At 38.2% G+C, this 21,734-nt stretch overlaps 1 protein-coding gene across 4 annotated transcripts; it reads right to left on the reverse strand.

Annotated features, from left to right (window-relative positions):
- Positions 1-30: 30 nt before the first annotated feature.
- LOC104000759 (regulator of nonsense transcripts UPF3) lies at positions 31-19,302 on the reverse strand. Of its 4 annotated transcripts, none has more exons than XM_018819697.2 (12): positions 18,888-19,300; positions 17,658-17,764; positions 15,395-15,490; positions 15,187-15,285; positions 14,977-15,056; positions 7,758-7,850; positions 4,585-4,735; positions 2,891-2,961; positions 2,104-2,800; positions 1,894-2,015; positions 1,760-1,814; positions 31-787 (listed from the first exon to the last, which is right to left on the reverse strand). In XM_018819697.2, the coding sequence occupies exons 1-11, from the start codon at positions 19,025-19,027 to the stop codon at positions 1,776-1,778; spliced, it is 1,695 nt and encodes a 564-aa protein (XP_018675242.2). In that variant the 5' UTR covers positions 19,028-19,300; the 3' UTR covers positions 31-787; positions 1,760-1,775. The 4 variants fall into 4 exon arrangements, 3 of the variants coding, with proteins under 3 accessions (XP_018675242.2, XP_009421163.2, XP_009421164.2); XM_009422888.3 differs by having other exon boundaries at positions 31-768; positions 18,888-19,299; XM_009422889.3 differs by lacking the exon at positions 15,187-15,285 and having other exon boundaries at positions 31-768; positions 18,888-19,299.
- Between the last annotated feature and the right edge of the window lie 2,432 nt (positions 19,303-21,734).

Raw genomic sequence — 21,734 nt, forward strand, 5'->3', positions numbered from 1 at the left:
CATGACATACAAAATAAACGAGGTAAGCAATAAAGAAATACTTCAAAATTTGCCCCATACGAAGAACAGCACAAAGCATCACACACAATCTTAGTTTATAATATCAGTCAACACCAAATTTCATCCAGACCGACCTTCCCCAGAACCCACTCCAATGCTTCAGTCACTTACATCACTCTCTTCGCTCAATCCAACCACCACTCCACTCGTCAACCACTAATGACAAACATAGGGTGCCTAGAAAGTGATGTTTCCTACTAATACATTTACCAAAATCAGGTAGTTCACAAAAGGCTTTCCCAAAACAACAAAAACCAAGCATTCTTTACATGCTCAACTAAGAGAGGTTGCTGAAAAAAGCTCCCTTGTTCTTCTGCAAAGGTGCCTGAGAAAGAACTTCGTTTACGTCACCAAGCTGGTAATATTTGAACCAACCCACTGATGGATGGTCAAAGGGTAAAGACAGATCTTCCATTTCCACACCAAGTACAGCCACCATCCTTTAAAACTGTTAGCTAACAGAGGAACCCATTCTTGTATGCAACTTGCAGACCCATTAGCTTAATTATTTCACCTGCTAGCTGCTTTTTAGATCATGCTGCCCTTGACTAAGCTGGAGATGTAATTTCTTATGGGAACAATTTGATAAAAGGATAGTTGAACAAGCATTTACCCAAAGAGGCTTTTTACTCTGTGTGAAATTTAGATAATCAGAAACTGAGAACAGGCTGAGGTCCAAAACCAAAATGTTGCCGCAATTCAAAAAATCTGCAACAATACATGTATCCTGCAGTTAAAACATTAGCAAGCAGATAAAAGAAATAGGTGGATATAATATAATGCAAGGAGTCAAACATGAAGTGTTTGAAACAACAATGATATAGGAAAAACACTTGCAATTGTTATCCTTCCAGAGTACAGAAACATGATTTTCCTGAAGGGTTGAACTAGTTTCATGAAATTTGGTTTTATTAAATTGAACTACAAACTTAGTAATAGATACAAGATATTTGAACACCACAGTTGCATGAAGCTCCCACCAGTGTGGGTTATGAAGAGAGGGTTTCATTAGAAGTTTATGTAACATCTATTCCTTGCAAATAAAGTCAACCAAACAAAAGATACAAATAACTCATCACAAGATTCAACTTAAAGTTGCTAAAGAACAATAAATTGCTAGTAATCACAAGATGTGATAAACTACACGGATATTGTCGAAGAAAACTCTATATAACATATAGTTGTTACTTTAGGAGGAAGATTTTTCAAATTCATTGCCGAGCATATAGTAGTTAATTTTTAATAATTTGAAGCTCCCTAATGGTATTTACAAACTCGTACAAATCATAAATGCATCTTATCAAACATGGTCATCTTTTTTTTCAGCATTGATAGCAGATGACAAATGACCTGGCCATGAAAGAAGATATCAAAGGTAAAATGAACAGTAACAACAATTGCAATTTAATGAATTTAAAAAATGCCACAGTAACTGAAAAATAAGGGCTAAGGGGTCGTAAATGACCATGAACCTAAGGTAATAGTGAAGACTGATGAAAGACGATAAGAAAGAAAAGATGGTGGTTAACATTGCAGCCTATGAAATATGATGCAATACGTATGAAACATATAGCGAAAAATGCCTCAATGTTTCATACTGATGACATTTATTTTTTTCATTTCCCAATATATGACATGCAGATCAATCGTAGATAACTTTTAGTTAAATCTATTAGGAATTTTATAAAAAAAATCTTACTATTCAACTAGAATATTCACGAACTCGAGCCTGCCTTCTGAACCCATACTTGTCTCTGCACATTATATAGGAAAAATAAGTGCAATCTTGCGAAAGGGTAAGTGGTCTAAAAATACTATTTTATCATATTTCACCTCGTGGAAACTGTAACTGGTGGATCCTCTCTTGGAACTTTTTCCCTCTAATAAACTCAAAGAGTTATCCACTTCCTTTAAACCACGTGCTGATCCATGGCGGCCAACACGCCTATGGGAAACTAAAAAAGTTATCAAATGCTCATCAGTCATGTAGTAGTAAAAAAAGCACAAAGACATTGAATCAATTTGCAATTGACAGATTCTCACCATTCTTGACTGCAGAAAGACTTCTTCTTCCTCTATGAATCTTCATGTCTTCACTTCTACTTGTATAAGGCACATCAGCTTTTCTCTCTCCATGAACTAATGACAGCTCATAGGCAGCATGTGAATTACTGCCATTCTTAACACAAGCACTCGGAACAAACATATCCACCTCTTCAACTTTATCAGCTGCCTGTTGAGAAACGTAGATGCTTCCTAAAGAATCTGTCAACATCTGGGGGGCATCAGTGGATGGAGTTCTATCACTAGGTTGAGCTATGTCTGAGCGCCGAAGAGCCCAAATACCACGATCATGTCTATCTTTTTTTCGGGCCTGTTTTTCGTGCTTTACATTGATTGATAAAGAACCATGTGCATTGTTTATAGCAACAACCTTAGTGTCTATGTATCTTTTATCGTCACCATCAGAAACAGATGCAATTGACGAACTACATGATATATAGTCATTTTTTGAGCTTGCATTGGGAAGCAATGGTGAGTGCTTGTCCTTCTCCACATTTGCTGCCTGTATTTGCAGCTCAAGATGGGATGCAGCTACACATGACTGATTCAGATGCCCTTCCTTTGAGAGAATGCTTCTAATGATTATTCCACTTGCCCGGTTGTGTTTCGATGTTGAAGTTGGTGAGTTTCTCGCAGATGACATCACAACCTGCTGTTGCACCACACCTCTAAATGGCTGGCCCAGGATATTCAAAGAAGTTACCATGGTGATAAAGAATAAAAGACAAAGGAATCATAAAATTCACTAAAGAAATCAGTTGCTTACATCAGAACCTTCTTTCTCCTTCCCTTTCAAGAGAATGATTCTGCTCTTTCCGGATTCAACAATTACAGAAGCTACAGAAGTTCCATTAAATCCAGTTACTGACAGTTACAATTATTACTTTATGCAGTATCATAATGATATAGCATCAATTATCTCAGCTTAAAACCTTTAACCATAACGATATACATCAACCATTATCTCAAGTTTCAACTGCTGCTGCAACAGCATCTGGTCACAAATGGGCATATTCTTAGGCAGTTAGAAGTGAGTATGTTTTGTCTGTACGTAAGATTTGGAACTATTAGATGTTTTATTCAAAGGGTGGATGGATAGAGTCCATCACTTTGACTTCAACTAGTGAAACATGATTCTAATTGACTTTTCTTAAATCACTTATTCATCTAATTTTGGTTTACTACTACGGATTCAGAGTTTAAATGACAATTGCCAATATGCTAAATATATGGATTATTTAATTTTGTGATCACTGGGAAAAGTCATTTGTCACATTGCACCTATTATAATTAAATCTGATTTCATTTTAACTGCGCTGTCAAAGTTCTTTTGCTTATCACATAACTATTTATGATGCTTTTTGGCCATCAGCAGTATGTGTACACCCATATAAGCATCTAAACATAAGCAATGTAAATATGCTGAGTTTCTGATCTATCAGATACACAAAAGTCCTAAAGGAACTGTTTCTCATCTGGCCATTAAAAAAATTATGTGTGTACAATAATTTGCTTCAAATAATTTGAAACAATATAAAACAATTTCAGGATCAGATATGTAAACATAAGCAAGATTCTGGAGATACACATACATGAACCACATATAGGTTCAGATATGAGCTGTTCTGTTTATTCAGGTAACTGAATTTCACCTGTGCCAGAGTGCAAACCTGCATAACTCAAATTTTGTTCTACAATAGGATATTCAATGGTATATATCAGATTTTTAAGAGATTTAAGGACTCGTTAGAAACATGAACTTCACCTAAAGCACCTGACTAGCAACAAGGTTCAGGGAAGTTCATCGAGCCATTTTTACAAAACATTATCACACAAATGTTGGAAAATTGCCACAACTACAATCAAACAACTAAATCAATACACAGACAATATGAGACTAAGAGCAACAATGTGCATTCTCAACTTCTGGCCATGAAGCATCTAAATTTTGAAAATTTTAACAACTAGAATTTAATCTGTTCATGAAAAACTCCGATCAGAACATATAAAAAACAGAAAATCCTGGAATTCCTGATGATGCTCTTATATATGAAGTAAATTAGCAGGGGAAAACTATAAAAATTATAAGCTAGCATAAAAGAGTTAAAATTCTGTTTCCAAACTATCCATTATCCACATATCAATATCAGTCATAACGTCATATAAACACCACTAGCAACAGAAAGAAATCACAGCAATCTGAGGTTGCAGTAAAGGATCTTTTCACAAATTTTCCCGAAACTACCTCATAATATAGTGCCACAAATTTTTCCCGCAAAAGCAGCCCAGAACAGTGCAAACAAATCTTAACTGAAACGTCATCTTAAATGCAAACTAAATATTCAAGCACATCAGAATATCCACAAGAAAATAGAACAGGCAGCCCAAGTTCCTATTAGATGACATATGAATTGACAGAATGTTTATGTAGTGACAATTGAACACAACACGACAACATACCAAAATCATCTTTCAAAGCTTCTTTTCCCATTGCAGAAGCTACAGGAGCAGATTTATCTACAGATGGCCGCTGCTCTTCTCTCCTCGACATCAAAATGTAACATGATTTGTCTTTGGTTTTCCCCCTTTTCATAGTTTCCCTTGACACATACTGCAGAGAGTAAAAAACAAAATCATCATCCATCTTAGTATGTAGATAATATTCAAAAATGGGGTTTATAATGATGTCTCAAGATGCCTAATTAATATAATGATCCACATTCAGATGTTCCAATGCATGCATTTGATTACACTGCTAGGTGGTAGTAGCACATTTTAATATCAGCAATTACTGTTAGGGTCCTTTGGCTGATGAAATATAATGTTTTTAGGCAGTTACAGTGCCTAACAAACATATAAATTATACAAAATCATTCTTGTTTATTCTCGTAACAGACACTTCTACAGAGCTGCAGCAGGATTTTTCCCATGTCATTGTACACTAATGTGGGACAAAAATGTCATTAACTAGTTAAAACACTAGCCATCTCAGCACCTTGTAAATTTGCTAGTTGCATATGGGGGATACCCACCCGGATAGTACCTAGGAGGTGGAAATTGAGGGTTAAACCAACCACTTTGCTCTTGTGCAATGTTTACTAATAACAAATTCCCCTTTCCCTGCTTTTGGAACCATGTGCCATTGTGTCTTGTGGCATCGAGTTGCAAAGATCCATTTTTGTAGTAAAGTTCCACATTTCATTGTGTTTTGCATGTGTATGCCCTTTGTCCAAAAAGTTATGAGTGTGTGCGGGTGGCCAAGGCATTTTGACATCATTGTTCGATAAGGATGACTTTGTTTGTACCAGCATGCAATGAAGTACCACACAGATTAGCAAAAAGATGCTAACCCCACAATAGTATGGCATGGTATTATATAACACATGGTTGACTTTCAATCTACACAATCACACAGTAAGCAAAAATCCATATGAAACAAGATAATACACCTCCTCAAAAGCCAAATTATTATGTTCTTTATCATCCTCGAGTGGCTCAAGTTATACGTAATTTTACCAAAAATCGTAGATGGAATCATTACAAGCAAATTCATCGAATTGGTTCATAAATAACCTTCAAGTCAGAATTTGATCTTAATTAGGAGCTACTGGCTACACTATCATTATCGATCAATCTTTATTAGGAGCCACTGGTTCCACGATCACTGGGGGTGCTTGAAAGCATCATGAACAGACAAGAAAGCCAGATTTTTATTTCTCATACTATCATTTAAAAGACTATGCAAGCAGAGATACTTATAAACAAGATTCGTAATACCATACCGTACTGGTATTTCGATCTGGGCTCGGTACCGGTATGGTACGGTATATCGAGCGGTACACCTGGGTGTATCGAGTACTGTAGCATGCTACAGTGCTACAGTAGCTGCTACAGTACTCGAACCGGTAACAGTCGTCCACATACCGAAAATCTGTTGGACCGGTACATACCGCCCGTACCGGGCGGTATGGCTCGGTACGGCAAACCCTGCTTATAAAAACTTATGCAGGGAGAGGTGGTTAAGAAAGGAAGAAAAGTAGAAACTACACACAGAAACATGCATCGACACAGCAGGAGACAGTAACTGTAGACATATCTGATAAAATAGGATACACTACAACATACTTGTCTTGACAAAAGTTGAATCCAGTTCAACACATCTTATGTGTAACTTGCAATAGATTACGACCAATGATCAACCCACATGCATAAAAGTGATTATACACACATGGACAACTAGGTTATAGCATAAATATTTCAAATTTCAGAACCAAGAGATTGTTAATGAAGTTAAATTGGTCCTTGATGTAATCTGATCTGTTGGTTGTTTTGATGAATCCAGAAGAGCAATCAGTGCATGTCGAACACACTCAGGAAGGTCCTGTTATATAAAAGATTTCACATAAATACACCATAAGAAGTTTTAAAGAATGCTAATTTACATTGTTATCTATCTTCACTCATCAAATCACCTAACCTCCATGAGCTATAAAATTCTGCAAAACATTGACACAAACTTCCTGAGTTTATATATCAACACAATATTGAAGTTGCTGCATTAGCCAAAGCACATGGAATGCTTGCAGCACTAAAGCATACAATGTAAAGCGCCAAAATCAGAGAAGATAGCCATGATTATCCAGTGAGCAATAAAGAATGAATATCTGCATCAATGCGACAGTATTAGGTATGGTTGACCAATTGGCCTAAAGAGAAACTTGGAAAAAACATTACACGTACTCAACCATTTGGTGCAAGGAGAATATTGGAAATAACATTAAAATTCTCAACACTTTGGATTTTCATTGTAATTTGTGTGTATGGCAGGGGAAACAGCTTTTTACCATCATTTGGAGCACCAACTATGGATTAACAATTTAACATAGATTTCTTAAGCAGCCATTTTTCAAGCAAGAAATAGTGACAGCTAATATAGACTATCCCAATTCATCAGCACCATAGAGTTGCTTTCTATGTCCCACATATTAAGTTCCATTACAAGAAACCCAAGTAACTTGTCCAGAAACCTCACTAGATCTTAAAAGAAAACATCTTTCATGTATCAAAAATGGCAAAAACATATCAATAATTTAGTCAACAGCTTTTAACTACTGCTTATTCAGGTAAATAAATGTAAACAAAGAGGCTTCCTTTCGTAATAGTGGCTGAGTGGCTCCACATATTTCTAGAAAGCTATTCTAAACAAAAATGCTGATTTATGGTTGCTTAGAGAGATAAAATATCTAGATTGCTTAAACGATAAACAGGGGATGCAACAAATATTATGCTTATCATATTCATAATGAGAAGATTGACCGATAATATCAAGTTAGCTCAAACAAACAGAAGATTGGGAAAATAAAAAAGAAGTGGCATGCACTTCACAAACTGATATAGCAGGAGCAGAATGACTTTTGAATAGCAGTTTGTATTCATTGCCAATTTATATTTTTAAAAAATTGGCAAATACGAAAAGAAAAAAAAATCTCCAAATTGAACAAGAATGAAAATATACAAACATCTTCAGGAAAAAAAAGCTTCAGATTCATGTCCAAGATCTTGCATCATCTCAAAACCAATTCAAAGAAATAATAATGATACAGTAAGCAAATACATAAAACTGAAATCACAACCTTACACTTCTCAGATCCTCTTTTAGAAGGGCTCAAGCTGCCAGTGGAAACCACTAAAGTTCTTCTGCTAACTTTACCACCACTGCATGGTCCCTGCAGCAGAAGGATATCTTAGCTTACACCCAAATGGCATAGTAAAAAATTAAGCACTGCATCTAAAAGCCCAGAAAAGCAAAACAAGCATCAAATGTTGTTGACATCAAATCCAAAGATATCTATTATGGATCAGGCAACCTAAAAATCCACACAAGTTTAAGTTTGATATATAAACTATAAAGTAGCTCAAAAAATGTAACTTCATAAGCAGACATGGCCAATTTCATCAGTTGTTGAAAGCAATTAGAACTTGTAGCCTGTGAAACCTTTTCTTATAGCATAAAAAGAGTTTATAACTTCAACAAAAACACATACACATCACTTATTACTTAATATCCATTAAGAGTCACTACCAGCAAAAGCTTCTGCTATATATAGCATCCCTAAACGAAGTATCAAAATATCATACCACAACCAACTTCAAAAATCAACAGATATTATACTGTAAGGAAGGGTCAGAAACAACCTTTTAATTCAAACATAAACAATAGAGAATCATAGATCTTGTCACAACCAATGTCTAAAACCATGTGGCTTGTTTCCAAGAAAAAGTAAGTCATAAAATGCTAACTCTTTCTATAAATGGGCGATGACATCTATCAAATGTACCACCGTTTGAGAGTATCATAATCTCCTCCATCATTATCACTGATGTACTCAACTACACTTGTCAGGTTTCTAAGAATTGTTCCTAGTAGACAGCATGCAGGAAGTGATGACATAGTAGTGGTTTCACCTTGTGCATGCCCTTAAAACCATCTAAGGTGCAGCCCTTCCAAGCACAACTTTGAATATAAAGGTAAATCTTCTTAAATAATTACAAGACCAATCATGTCATAAGAATTAAACTATGTAACTAAAGTAAGGATTGGTTCACAATGAAGGATTATCTCTTGGATCAGTTTGGCTATGTAACTTCAATTTGTCTACAAACCACAGTATAAAGCAGAAAATTTACAGGTTAAATTTGATTTTTCCTCAACTTATAAAATCCAAACTCAAACCCCACTATCGGCATCTAGGTAAGTGTCAAGGGCAAAAGGTAACCAGTAACTAGTAACTAGTAAGCAATAACAACTGAAAAAAAAAAAAGTAAACATTTTAATATAACATAAACAGCTGCTATTAAATGATCAGGATCATGATTATCAAAATGGGATAGGTTATCAACCCATTCAAGTCTTGGATCAATAATCAGGTTATTGGTTGAACCAGTGGATCAACTAGTCAGACCACAAATTTAATATTTTTAATAATAAATATAATTATGCATTATGTTAGAAATATTATATACATAGATAATGTTATAAATTTAATATTTATAACAGAAATAAATAAGAGAACAACAGTGAAAGTGAATGGTATGAGTGACGATGATGACAAAAGAGTAGACATGTTAAGAGGACAAGAGAGTGATGAGTATCCATCATCCTTATAATTTAAAGATTTAGATATCCTTGAGGACATTTCAATCTCAAATAGTAGTTAGTGAACTGTACTGGTTGTTGATACTTGATAGCAAGGTATGCAATACCGTACCGTACCGGTGTTTCGAGGTTGGTTCGATATGGTACAGTACCGCCGTACCGAACTGTCACGACCTTAGCTGGTTTTGCCTAAGGCGTGTGGCACCCTCGCGCGTCCGTCCGCAAAGGTCAGCCTCCCCGAAGCCTCCCATTATCCCTTAGGACCAACAAAAGAGAGAACGGGTTAAAGAGAACGCCTCAATCGGGATCCACAAGCAAACATGTCCGAAAAACACTTCATAGACAATGCAAATTACAAACAGACTTTACAAGCTCTGAATAGTGGCACAACAAAGGGTAAAATGGTCCATTACAGACCGAAAAGCTCTCGAACGTGTCCACATGACACAACCTTTATTTACAAGCCTAAAGAGGCCACCAACCCAACTAAAATGGGACTATTAAGCCTTCGGCCGCCCCTCTACCTGCTGTACAAGGCATGAACATGCCAAAAGACAACGGACAGACATAAGCATTACATCCAACATCTTGTTTAGAAGTTTGTCCATTACATTCTCCCCCACTTATCCCTTCGACGTCCTCGTCGAAGCCTTTGTGAACACTGCAACCCTTCGCCTTTGCTGAGTCTTCAATCTTCTGCTCCAGCTGCAATGCGCCTCCTGGCTCCCAGCTGCTCTCCGCTGCTGTTTCTGAGTAGTCGAACCTTTGATCCGCCATGCTGCTTCAACTCGCCAATGACTCTGACTCTGGTGTGGGGTTGGCTAAGTTGTGTTGATCCTTGTCGATTCTTGCGGATCCACCAAATGAAGGAAAAGACCATCTTTTCTGCGCCAGTCTCTCAAAATTTCCACATGCTGCTTGAACTAGGTGGATGCTTGTTGGAGCTTTAACGAGCATCGCCTCGCAAACTTCTGAAGTTTTGGGTCCTTCCTCCACAAAATCTGCTCATTGACTCTTCTTTCACTTAGTTGTCACATCCAAGTAGGTTCGCATCACTTCCGCTTTCGATTGGCATTTCGTTGGGAAATGAGGCGGACAATCTACTCTCAGTAGCACTGATCACCGTTGGTGAGGATTTGACAACTATTGTCTTCCATTATCTTCGAAGGGTCTTTGAACTTGTGCAGCGCTCCTCTGCTGGATAGATAAGAGAATTGGGGTACTCGGTTTCGCCCATTCTCTTAAGAGTTGAGAAGGCAAAAGTTACTTGACTTCGCCCGCCTCCTCGAGGTTGTACTTCATGCATCGAGCTGGTTACTGGCCTTCGCCTGCTCTTTGCTCACACTTCTGAAGCACTTGAAGTGTTTGCACTCCTTGCGTTGAGTTAGTTACTGTGATTCACCTTCTCAATGCCATTGAACTTCTGGAATGCAGGAAGTTTTCACCCCAACTTGGAGTAATTCTCTGATAGATGAGGTCGCCTTTGGGATTGTACCGTCTTCTCCATCAACCCTGCCGCCTACTCCACTGAGTAGCAAAGGTACAACACCGCGTACTGCCTGCTTCGTTCCTTGGTCGTGCACTCTTGCATGACCCGAAGTCCTTCACTTACGGCTATCTTGATGAGAAACTTGTTGACACCGGTCTTACGAAGTTTCTTGGCCTCTGCCCTTCAGCCTTGTCTCGGTACTTGGAGATTGCCTCTGCATGCTCCACCTCCTCGGCCCCTTTCACGACCAAGCGCTCTCCCTCCGTGAGAGCAAGGGATCAATGACTTGCACGGAAGTCCCGCCTCTGCGGTACCATGGCGCTGCCATGCCCATGGCCCTACTATCCGTCGCCTCGCCTCTGTATCCCTTTCCTTCACAATCAGTAGAGATGTCTCCGTGGCACTCCTCTGAGTCCACCTCCATTCTAACTGATGCTTGATTTTGGGTAGCTAAGTCCCTCTGGACTCGTCGTCGCTTCCTCGCCCCTTTCGACCTCCTGCTTCAACACCTCTGTGTTCTCCAAGCAGTCTGTTTGGTCGATGGAAAGACAGACTGCAACTCCCATGCATGGCCTCTGCCATCACATTGTAGGGTTTGCACCGATTCTGTTCTCCTTAGCTTCCTTGGTAGCAACGTTCGCTTACTCGACCTTGTCCTCTGACTTGTCGGGCTCCCTTAAGCGAATATGAGCTCTGGAGCAGTCCAACTCTCCAGCTGCTTCGATCATACCTCTGCATGATCAAGTCCCTCTCATGGGACTCACTGGTACTTGCATTCGAACTTTTCCCTTGGTGGAACCCAGCCCCCATATGCTGATGACCAAGGTTTTCATCCGATGCAAAATTCGGTGCACGCCCGGAAGACCCGCCTCTGCGGTACCATGGCCTTCACTCCTTGAATCCATAGCCCTTCTTGCCGTCGTGTTGTTCACCAAAGCGGAGCTCCCAGTAGCTCCCGATCATACCTCCATATGATCTAGTCCCTCCCGGGACTATGTCGTGTGTGTCGCATTGCCACGAACTGTTCCACCACGATCCGCTGCACCATGTCGCCTCCTGGTGACATCTCCATTGCATTCTGATCCTTGTGGAATAAACTCGAATTGTGAACCCTCCATGTGTGGCCTCTGCCAATACATCGCAGGGTCTCCTCCACCTTCGATTTTGTTCGCTCCTTTGGCAATCGACCTTCATCCACCCACTCTTGGGTCACACCTAGATGAAGCACCGCTCTAGGACAGTCCGTCGCCTAGTAGCTCCCGAAGTCCACCGACTTCGCTGTAATTTGTGCACCATTGTCTGGATCCTGGGCCTCTGCCCCTACCAGCACAATCTCCGCTGCGCACTGCTTCCTTCATGGCAACTTGAATGGCAACACTGTGGCATATTCTTCAAGAGTACCCGCCTCTGCGTCCTCTTGCCCCGTGCTAAGGCCTTCTGAACTCAACTTCGCCTCCGCAAATTGAGTCGCCTTAGTTCCTCCATCAAATGCTCCTCCGAGATAAGGTGCATGTGCCCCGAAGCTCCCTTCGTCTTTGGCACCATGCAAGATGAGTCCGCTCTGTCAAAATGAAGGACCCATGGAACAGCATGATTCTACTCCTGCCTCTGTAAGAGTTCATGTCCTTGACCTCTGTCTAGGGAAAGCACTGTGCCTCTGCTCCATGTTCCAACTTCTATGCTGGCTCCCTTCATGCGGCTTGGGTACTTCGCCAAGTTATACCCAAGTTGCTCCGCTCCTCGTTTTTGCATTAAGTCGATGGTGGCCCTCGCGCCCACCATTCCACGGGTCAGCCCTCCCTTGAGTCCGATCTCCATATCGACTCCAAGTGTGCCTCCATTTGAGTTGCTTTTGGGTCGCTCCCCCACTTGATCTCGCAATGCATCCACCCATGCATTCTCTCGAGCGAGATCATGTGACAACTCCTCGCTGCTTGCTCGGTCCATTGAGCTTCGTGGAGTTATTGTTTGTGAGGTACTTCTCCTCAACATGTGAAGTCCGTCTCACATGATTCTCCCTCTGGAGAGCTGAGACTTATCCCTCCTGGATAACTGTCCCGTTGGAGCAACATCTCTCTTCGTTTCGGAGACCACCATCCCCTTGGACTATTCCGATCTGCTGAACAAACTGTGCATTGTTCTGCCTCTTGCAAACGCACTTGCTAGATTGCGCCTCCACGTCAATACAGCCACCGCTGCACCCCTCAAGGCCTAGCAACATGCTGAACTCGTTGCACACCTCAGCCTCTTCCGGACGTATCCTTCGCATGTCGAAGAGAAAGTTTCAAAGCTCCATGGCGCCGAGTCTCGACCGCCTTGGGATGGCCACGAACAATCCATCGTCCGCATACAAGCCCATGCATGAGTACCGAATTCTTCGAGTTAGCAATTCCCCTCACCTCTGTGAGCTTTGCACAACTCTTTCGATCGCTGAGCAACTCATTCCACTTTGCATGGTCTCGTCCTTTGCCAAGCGCCTCGCTTGCCTTGAGCACCATCAAGTAAAGTTGTCAACGTTGAGCCGTAGCTCAAACTCAGCCATCCCAACCTTTGTGCGCTCCAAATTCTTCCAAGCTTGCCTGTTCTCGTGGTGCCTCTTGCGCGAAGGGTTGGCCATTCCTCTGAATGCCAATCTCAGATGTCCGCTCCTCTGAGCGACTCTTTTCCCTACATCTCCATGCCCGTTTTCCCTCAAACGGTCGCGCGTGTGCTGACTGCCCTCAACGCAGCCCCGCTAGGTCCCCCACGTTTGCATGTCAAGTGTTTCTATGAGTGCTTGTCCCGCTCTGATACCATAATGTCACGACCTTAGCTGGTTTTGCCTAAGGCGTGTGGCACCCTCGCGCGTCCGTCCGCAAAGGTCAGCCTCCCCGAAGCCTCCCATTGTCCCTTAAGACCAACAAAAGAGAGAACGGGTTAAAGAGAACGCCTCAATCGGGATCCACAAGCAAACATGTCCGAAAAACACTTCATAGACAATGCAAATTACAAACAGACTTTACAAGCTCTGAATAGTGGCACAACAAAGGATAAAATGGTCCATTACAGACCGAAAAGCTCTCGAACGTGTCCACATGACACAACCTTTATTTACAAGCCTAAAGAGGCCACCAACCCAACTAAAATGGGACTATTAAGCCTTCGGCCGCCCCTCTACCTGCTGTACAAGGCATGAACATGCCAAAAGACAACGGACAGACATAAGCATTACATCCAACATCTTGTTTAGAAGTTTGTCCGTTACAGAACGGTACACCAGGGCGTACCGAGCGGGTTTATATATTTTCTTCTTTACTGTAGTACTGTAGCACTACTACAGTATAGCACTGTAGCATTGCTATAGTGTAATATTGTAGCACTGTAGCACGTTCCATCCGGTATCGGACGGTCCGCGTACCGGTATGTCGTCGGACCGGTACGTACCGCCCATACCGGGCGGTACCATTCGGTACTACATACCATGCTTGATAGTTCATTCCTAGTTTTCTTGGTTCGACCAGCCGATACCATCCTCTGAGTTTTACAGCTCTGCTTAGAACTTCTTTCAACACAAATAAATTTGTCAAAAATCTTCCTTAAGTAATTACAATAGGTTATTCATAAGTGCCAAATATGCGTAGCTATACACAGGAAGATTAACTCGTTAAATTTTACACATACAACAACATTAACTCCATTAAATTGTTTAAATCAAAATAGCGAATTGTAAGTTTGTAACTAGGGTAAATTCTATCAGCAGAAACATTACAGAAATCAGAAAACAGCAACACCTTGTTTGCTTAACAAAACAAATTCACTGACTCTAAAATGGTCATCAAGTTACTAATTAGAGATGGGAGCATCCAGGAATTATTGCCGTGAACAAGAAAAGGGCAAAAGCAACAATGCTGCAATTATATTCCATTAAGTGTAGGTATAGATGTATAAGAAAGAAAATAAGAATCAAGCAAGCACCCAACCAACAAGCAAGCCTTTGGCACCCTGATGATGCCCCCATCCCTTAGGTGGCCTTTGGCCTTAAAACCCTAAAATGTGCAGGTGGATACTGCACATAATGGCAGGACAGGCCAAGTGTCAAGATAGGCATCTGTTACAAAATACATATATCGATAGTTCCTTTATAAGGTTGGATATAGGCAAACACCCATGTTAGATGATGTAAAGTTACAAAAAGAGAAATTGTAAGTCCACACGATTCACATTATACCTGAACACCACCTTTAGCTGCTCTTTTTCGTCGAACAAAATCCATTAGGGGTGTCACTATGAGTGATTCTTTTGTACCACCTATGGAACAGGAAAATAAATTTGATAAGGCAAGAGATTATTTTCTCATTGAATGAGCTCATAATCTTACGAATTACTCTATTGAGCACCATCTAATATGACATTAGTGCATCCAAGTATTAAAACTGACCAGCTCTTTCAGCTTCTTTCCTCTCTAGCTGAATCTCAGCACTAGGAAGATGTTCCACAGGCTTCGACAAGAGCCCAAGAAAATCCATATATTCAGGATCTAATTATTCATCAGAGAACTACTAATTACTAAAATGGAATGCCATAAATACGAGCGTAATATACCAGGTCATAGCATATAAAAAACAAGTACATAGAGGAAGATGTACCCTTAGATAGAGTCCCTTCACAAACATCTTTCTTTGACCATGGCTTTGGAACTCGTTGGGAGGGTGCATACTCTATGACAGCTTTGAAATGAGCACCTGGCATGACATTTTTCAAAAAAACCCATCATTCAAAACCATGACATAGATAACATAGAAAAGGCGATCACAAGTATTAAACAATTAAATATAATATATCGGAATAGTAAATAGCTAGCTTAGTGCTCAAGTCTGAACTTTATTTGAAAAAATGTGCAACCATGCGCACACAATTCACCTACAAACACAAAAGTTCCATATGGGTAAGAAGTAAGTTTTGTGTATCAGCGAAACGATAAGCAAGAAGTCATGCACACACAAAGAAACACACATGCGTACATGCCTGGCCATGCCAAGGAAGGAGGTTGAACTCTTAAAGAAAACATGAAAATGGTTTTGATAAAAGAGATTATTTATTCTTATCTTTATAACTTCTAGTTTACAATATAATAATTATTCCAATACTGTGGCCAAGGTAGTAGGTACAAAAAACATAGAGAAGAAAACCCAAACTCAAAATATCAGTAAACAAGCAACTGCACTGTGCTAACATCCAGCGATGGAGAAGATTCTTAAAAAGGAATTTTGAGATGCACAAAACCAATAGAAGACCTTAAAAACCAGCATCATCAATAGATCACACAGAACCCAATAACCAACCTATCATAGAAGAACGCATTATCATGAATATGTTTTCAATCTATCCTCTATGATGCCTAGACATGGGCCTATTATTAACTAAAAATAGTTAATTAATGAATATATTGTGATCGACTATGTTGCTCTAACTCGGGTACAAAGTGTTGTTGAGAGATATGGATTGATGTGTCCAACAAATTTTAAATCTGATACAAGATACAAGGACATGGCTCAAAAGAATTCAAAATTAAAATTTGTGGGATGAGAGTAGGGAGACAAGTCTAAACTACAGTACATACTACTTATATCTACAACCTAAATAACTATATACAACTAAATGTTTTAATTTATATGCTAATTATGAAAAGATACTATAAATAAAACTTAACTATGTTTAAAATAAATCTTAACGATTTCGGTTGAGAAGCCCAACTGCTTCCTGCCCAAAACACGTGAAATAGAGATCTTTAGTTGTGTTCACGCCCGACACAAGAATGAAATCACCATTTTAGACGAAATCAGTGCATGCATGAAAGACCTTAACCATAGGCGAAAGCAGCTCTGCTTCTTCGAGGTTTCTTATCATGGTCCCCCTCCTGTGGCGTCCAAGATAACCTTCACTGGCCATGACCACCACCATGCTCTCCCGCCAAAGCAAAGTCTAGGGAACGTTAATATATCCAACCTTAGGTCTAATGAAAAACTCATTCTCAAGAAACATAAAAAATCCTTTCCCTACAAATAAAAATCAAATCCTTACAAGTTACAACACTACCCCATTTACCTACTTGGCAGGTTCGGAGGTAAGCCTTATGCTTTCTTCACATGTGAAGACCAAGCCAAATTATTACCCACAAAAGACTAGTGGTCAAAACTTCAGCTAGTTAACCTGCAGTGTTGTGGTCAACCACAAATAGGGATGATTCACTGTACCATAGAAATCAAGCAAAACTTTTACCAGTGTAGTCTTAAATTCTTCCTTTCGATCTTTGTATTCCTAATTTACCCATTTATTAAACCTTTTCTTCTTGCAATTTGGTTTTTCATTGCAAGACAGGGACCACCAATATACAGAAAACTGCTGCAGTGCTGATAAGATTCGCATTAATATGCTGCTATCATCATAAAGACTCACTCCAGTTGTGTCTTTTACATGCACTCGCAAGAATTAGTAGTAACATGAGCATCCATACCAGTTAAAACTAAAACCTTATAATCATTTCTTAAATACTACAGCTTTTACCCACAAAAAAAAAACATGATGAAAATCTAAAACCAATATAATAGATACCCCAATGAAAGATATATTAGCAGAATTGGCTATTATAAAAGAAATTAACCAGCCAATTGAACTTAATTAGTATTATGATTTATTATATCAAATCTCACTCAAGAATCTGCTACATTATGTCATGATTGAAATGAAAATCCTCAAACAACACAACTGAAATATAAAGAAAAATCAAGTTTATCATATAAACATACTTCCTCTTGCATTAAAATGTGACAACCTAGGATCTTCCGGGGATACTGAACAATAAAAACTCAATCTAAGTAAAAGTGATGAGAACAAAATAAAGATGAATACCCTTCTCGTTGACAAAAATGTGCCCATCAAAAAACTCAGCAAACTCAACCACATCTTCTGATCTCTCAAAGTTAAGGTATGCACGTGAATGTCTCTGGTTTTTTCGGCTGCCAGATTGAATGAATATAAGAGAAAGAAAAAAACCATAATAGACATGCTAAATATAAATTTTAAACGAGAGAAAAATGAACATACAAACCAATTACAGACAGCCTGTTAGCCTATAGATGCAAAGTACTAAGTATACTGAATATACAGCAGTTGTAGATAATAGAGGCAATGGTAACTGAACTAGTAAATTTTATTATATTCAGGGAACTAAAACAATGATGCTAACACAGAGAGCTCAAGACACCAATTTTACAAGCCAAAATGACATCTAGCAGAGTTTGGAAAGTTATCACTAGGGAATGTCTCCACAAAAATATAACATTTAAAGAAATAAACAAAGTGGCTGTCTCTTATGAGTTAACAAATCAAAAACATCTAACAAGCTATCTTTCCTATGAATTCATATTTCTTTCCTGTTGGGAAATGAAAGGAATATGTAAAAGAAGTCTTAAGTGCATATACATTTCACGGATAATTTGACTTGATAAATTATCCGATATGCATCATATGAATGAAATCAAAAGTTATAAAAACCTAAACAATTCTTCCAAAGCATATTTGCTTTGTCAAATCTCACCTGGCTTTTATGTAAACCACAAAAAATGTTTACTGACGATATAGGAACTCACAGATCAGCTAACTTTGAGAAACAAGCAACTGAATATATCACCGGAACAGAACCGAGTTCAACAGAGTAAACAAACTTTGTGTCATAAGTACTCAAAAGTCAAAACTACGTTTTAACAACTAAAAAGAATAACCTATGGGGAAAAAAAAAACCGAATTTAAAATATTAGACATTCTTAAGAATAATGTCCGCAGACACAAGAATTGAAACCCCATGTTTAGCCGGTTTCCAGCGACCTATATCTCGGAACAAAAATACTCAAAAAAGCCGAGAAAATTAGGGCCTCAAGGAAGTCCCTCCAAATGACAACAAAGCAAATCCCGTGCCCCGAGCATGCTGACCAAGATATCCACGTTTAGTTACATCGATCAACGACATCAACATCCTACCTAAAATCCAAACATCAAACTATCAAATTCCATAACGATTGTCGCCGCCGAACCAACAAAAGACGATAGGAGATGTGGAGACGGGTAATAAAGCCCCTTTACCTATTCTTTCCGGGACGAAAGAACACCCAATCGTATCGTCCAGCAAACCTGCCATCGATCTGCTCCATCAGTACCGACTGCGAGATCGACGGCGGCAAGCGCCGCACCACAACCTTCGTCCGATCGGAGGAATCCTTCATGTGCTCGACACTAGAAACCGCCACCCCCGACAATTCCACGAGAACAATATCCCCGCAAGCGCCGAAATCGCAGTCGGCACTACGAGAATCCTCCACGGACTCGCATCTCCAGCCTGGATGTCGCCGAGTCCTTGAATTATGACTAGGGCTTTTGCCCCCAAATTAGGGTTTCGATCTGAGAACCAGAGCGGAAGGGTCTCCAATCAGATGTGAAGAGGTCGCGAGTGAGAGAATATTTGCATGAATTGAAGCGGAAGGAAACAAAAAGCCAAATTTCAGCGGAAGGGTTTATGAGGGGCGACGTGGGTCACTTCAGTGGTTTGTTTGGAAAAATTATATTTCATAATTTTATGAAATATTTAATATTTATTTCATATATATAATAAATTTGTATAATTAAAAAATATATGGTTTAGATATATTATAAATATAACTATATAACTATATAATTAAATATAAAGTAATATCTATAATTAAATAAAATTTTAGACATAAATCAAGTTAGTCAAGAAAAATTCAATTGAAGGGAAGAGAAGATGGGATAGGATTTTTATTATACAGAAATAATCTTATGACCTTAGATAATATCATAGGATACTTTAAGAAATTTAATAATTTTTATTAGCAATACTACACTAGGCTAGCTTCAACATTCAAGCAAATATGATTTAAAAAATATATAAAATATCAATTCATATTTAAAATATGTATTGAGCTCATATATTTCAAATAATCATATTTACCTATTTATATTCTCCTTCATTTAAATAGTTCTTAATTATAGTTCTCACTTATACGAGCTTTTGCAATTAAAATGTTGAAAGATCACACAAATTTTTTTTACGAGAGGACACAAAGTATATAGGTATAATGGATATAATAATTTAATAAAATTTTATATATGTATACATAATATATGCGTATTATGATCAAGTTCAATTGTCACAAGTGGCTTCGGCTCGATCCAAATCGAGTCTTGGATCTTGATTTATTTGGCTTATTTATGAATCATGACAAAAATAATCAAACCTTCACGAATCTTAAAAGATATGTTAGAAATTATATAAAATAAGATTCTATTGGTGGCTATGTATTTTTCACAAGAAGAATATAATTTTAACATTTGTAATGATATAACATGAGAAGTTGTCGAAGTTTTACTATCAATTTGTGCTTGTTATATAAACTTTTTATCATCACCTTCATGATCAAATGTTGTCCTCGAACATAAATCATCATAGCTTAAAAGATTCTTGAAGGGCTTTTTTGAATTTACCAGTTTTGGTGAGGAAGGATGAAAGTTGTTTTGGAAAATCCTTGTTATTCCTAGTGTCATTGTGTTTGGTGGAAGCTCATTCCCTGCCTCTAAGAAGTTGACTAAGTATAATATATGTGTTACTCATTCTTGATATCTTTGTGATTTTGGGTGATTGAGAGAGGATGAAGATCTCACCAAATCCAATTTCTTACCTCTTAAGGTCTTGATAGTGTATTAGCTGTGGCTGATCTGGAATATCATAAACAAGACAGTCTTAAATGGAAAAAAAAATACTCACCTAATTTGGTCATTTGCAAGGCTATAGCAAACTTATCATGCTGTAAACTTTATACACAATCTGAAGGTGTTTGGGAAGAAGTCAAATCCTTATAACATGGTTCAAACCTAATAGAAGATGGTTTAAACTTTGATGCTAATGGATATTTTTTGGTTCATAGCAATTTGGTGGAGCTGAACTTACCATGAAGTTCCTCAATAAGGAGGAAACACCCTCGTAGAGCTGAGCTTGTTGAATCTTATCAGAATTATGTAAAGCTTAATTCAAATGTTTCAAGCTTATAAGTTATGTCATATTTATAGAGATAGAAAAATATTAGCGTTGATTGGTTAGTACATTTTTTGTCATTTCTTTAAAATCCTCTCATTTTTTAGGTCTTCTTAGCAAAAGTAGTTGGATAATTTTCTTGTGCTCCGATGAGCATGCTATTAGCTTGTATTAGATTTCTTTAGTAAAATAATTTTGATTTTTTGTTTAGAAAAAAAATTACCTTTACATGTTTTATCATGCTTATATACCTTTTTTTTTATAAGAAGACCTCGAACCAATATGTTGACTTCCCATTATTAATGATCTTGATAAGTTTCTTTTTATACAATCCCTTTTATCACCTATAGCTCGTCTATGTCGTTACCTCCTCTTCCTTCGACTCCTCCCTTCAAATACCCATCTAATATTTCTCCATTCTCTTTATTGATAATATTATCTTATTTCTTATTGTTAGAATTGATTTTAGGTTGTTTAAGTTGGAGGCCAACTCGAATCCTACCTAGTTCTTTCTTGATTCGGTCATAGTGAAATTGTTATATCCTTATAAAACTAATTTTGGGAGCAATCATGATAATACCCTTTTGATACTTAAGTCAGTGTTCAAGTTAGATAAGTTGAACTAGTCAGATTAATATGTAATATCCTTTATTCAGTTATTTATGACATTCATGATTTTATTTGATTATTTTAATAAGAATTTATTTAATTTATTAAAATATTTAAATAAAAATTATAGATACATAAATAATTCAAAAGTGAAGGATATTATAAAGTCAAACTAGTCACACTGATCGAATTTTATTTGTTATTTCGTATTATATATTGGGTATGTTTGCATTATAGTGGGTGCTTGAGAAGGGGCATTATATAGTTTATTTAGT

The sequence above is a fragment of the Musa acuminata genome, chromosome BXJ3-10 (assembly GCF_036884655.1).
Source record: "Musa acuminata AAA Group cultivar baxijiao chromosome BXJ3-10, Cavendish_Baxijiao_AAA, whole genome shotgun sequence".
Classification (NCBI taxonomy): Eukaryota; Viridiplantae; Streptophyta; class Magnoliopsida; order Zingiberales; family Musaceae; genus Musa; species Musa acuminata.

Excerpts from the sequence above, each read along its gene's own strand:
- LOC104000759 (XM_018819697.2), bottom strand. The coding sequence starts at position 19,027 with ATGAAGGATTCCTCCGATCGGACGAAGGTTGTGGTGCGGCGCTTGCCG. Across the intron at positions 15,286-15,394 it reads TGAAGGGACTCTATCTAAGG|ATCCTGAATATATGGATTTT; the intron begins GTACATCTTCCT and ends ATGAATAATTAG. Across the intron at positions 7,851-14,976 it reads CAGCTAAAGGTGGTGTTCAG|GGACCATGCAGTGGTGGTAA; the intron begins GTATAATGTGAA and ends CTTCTGCTGCAG.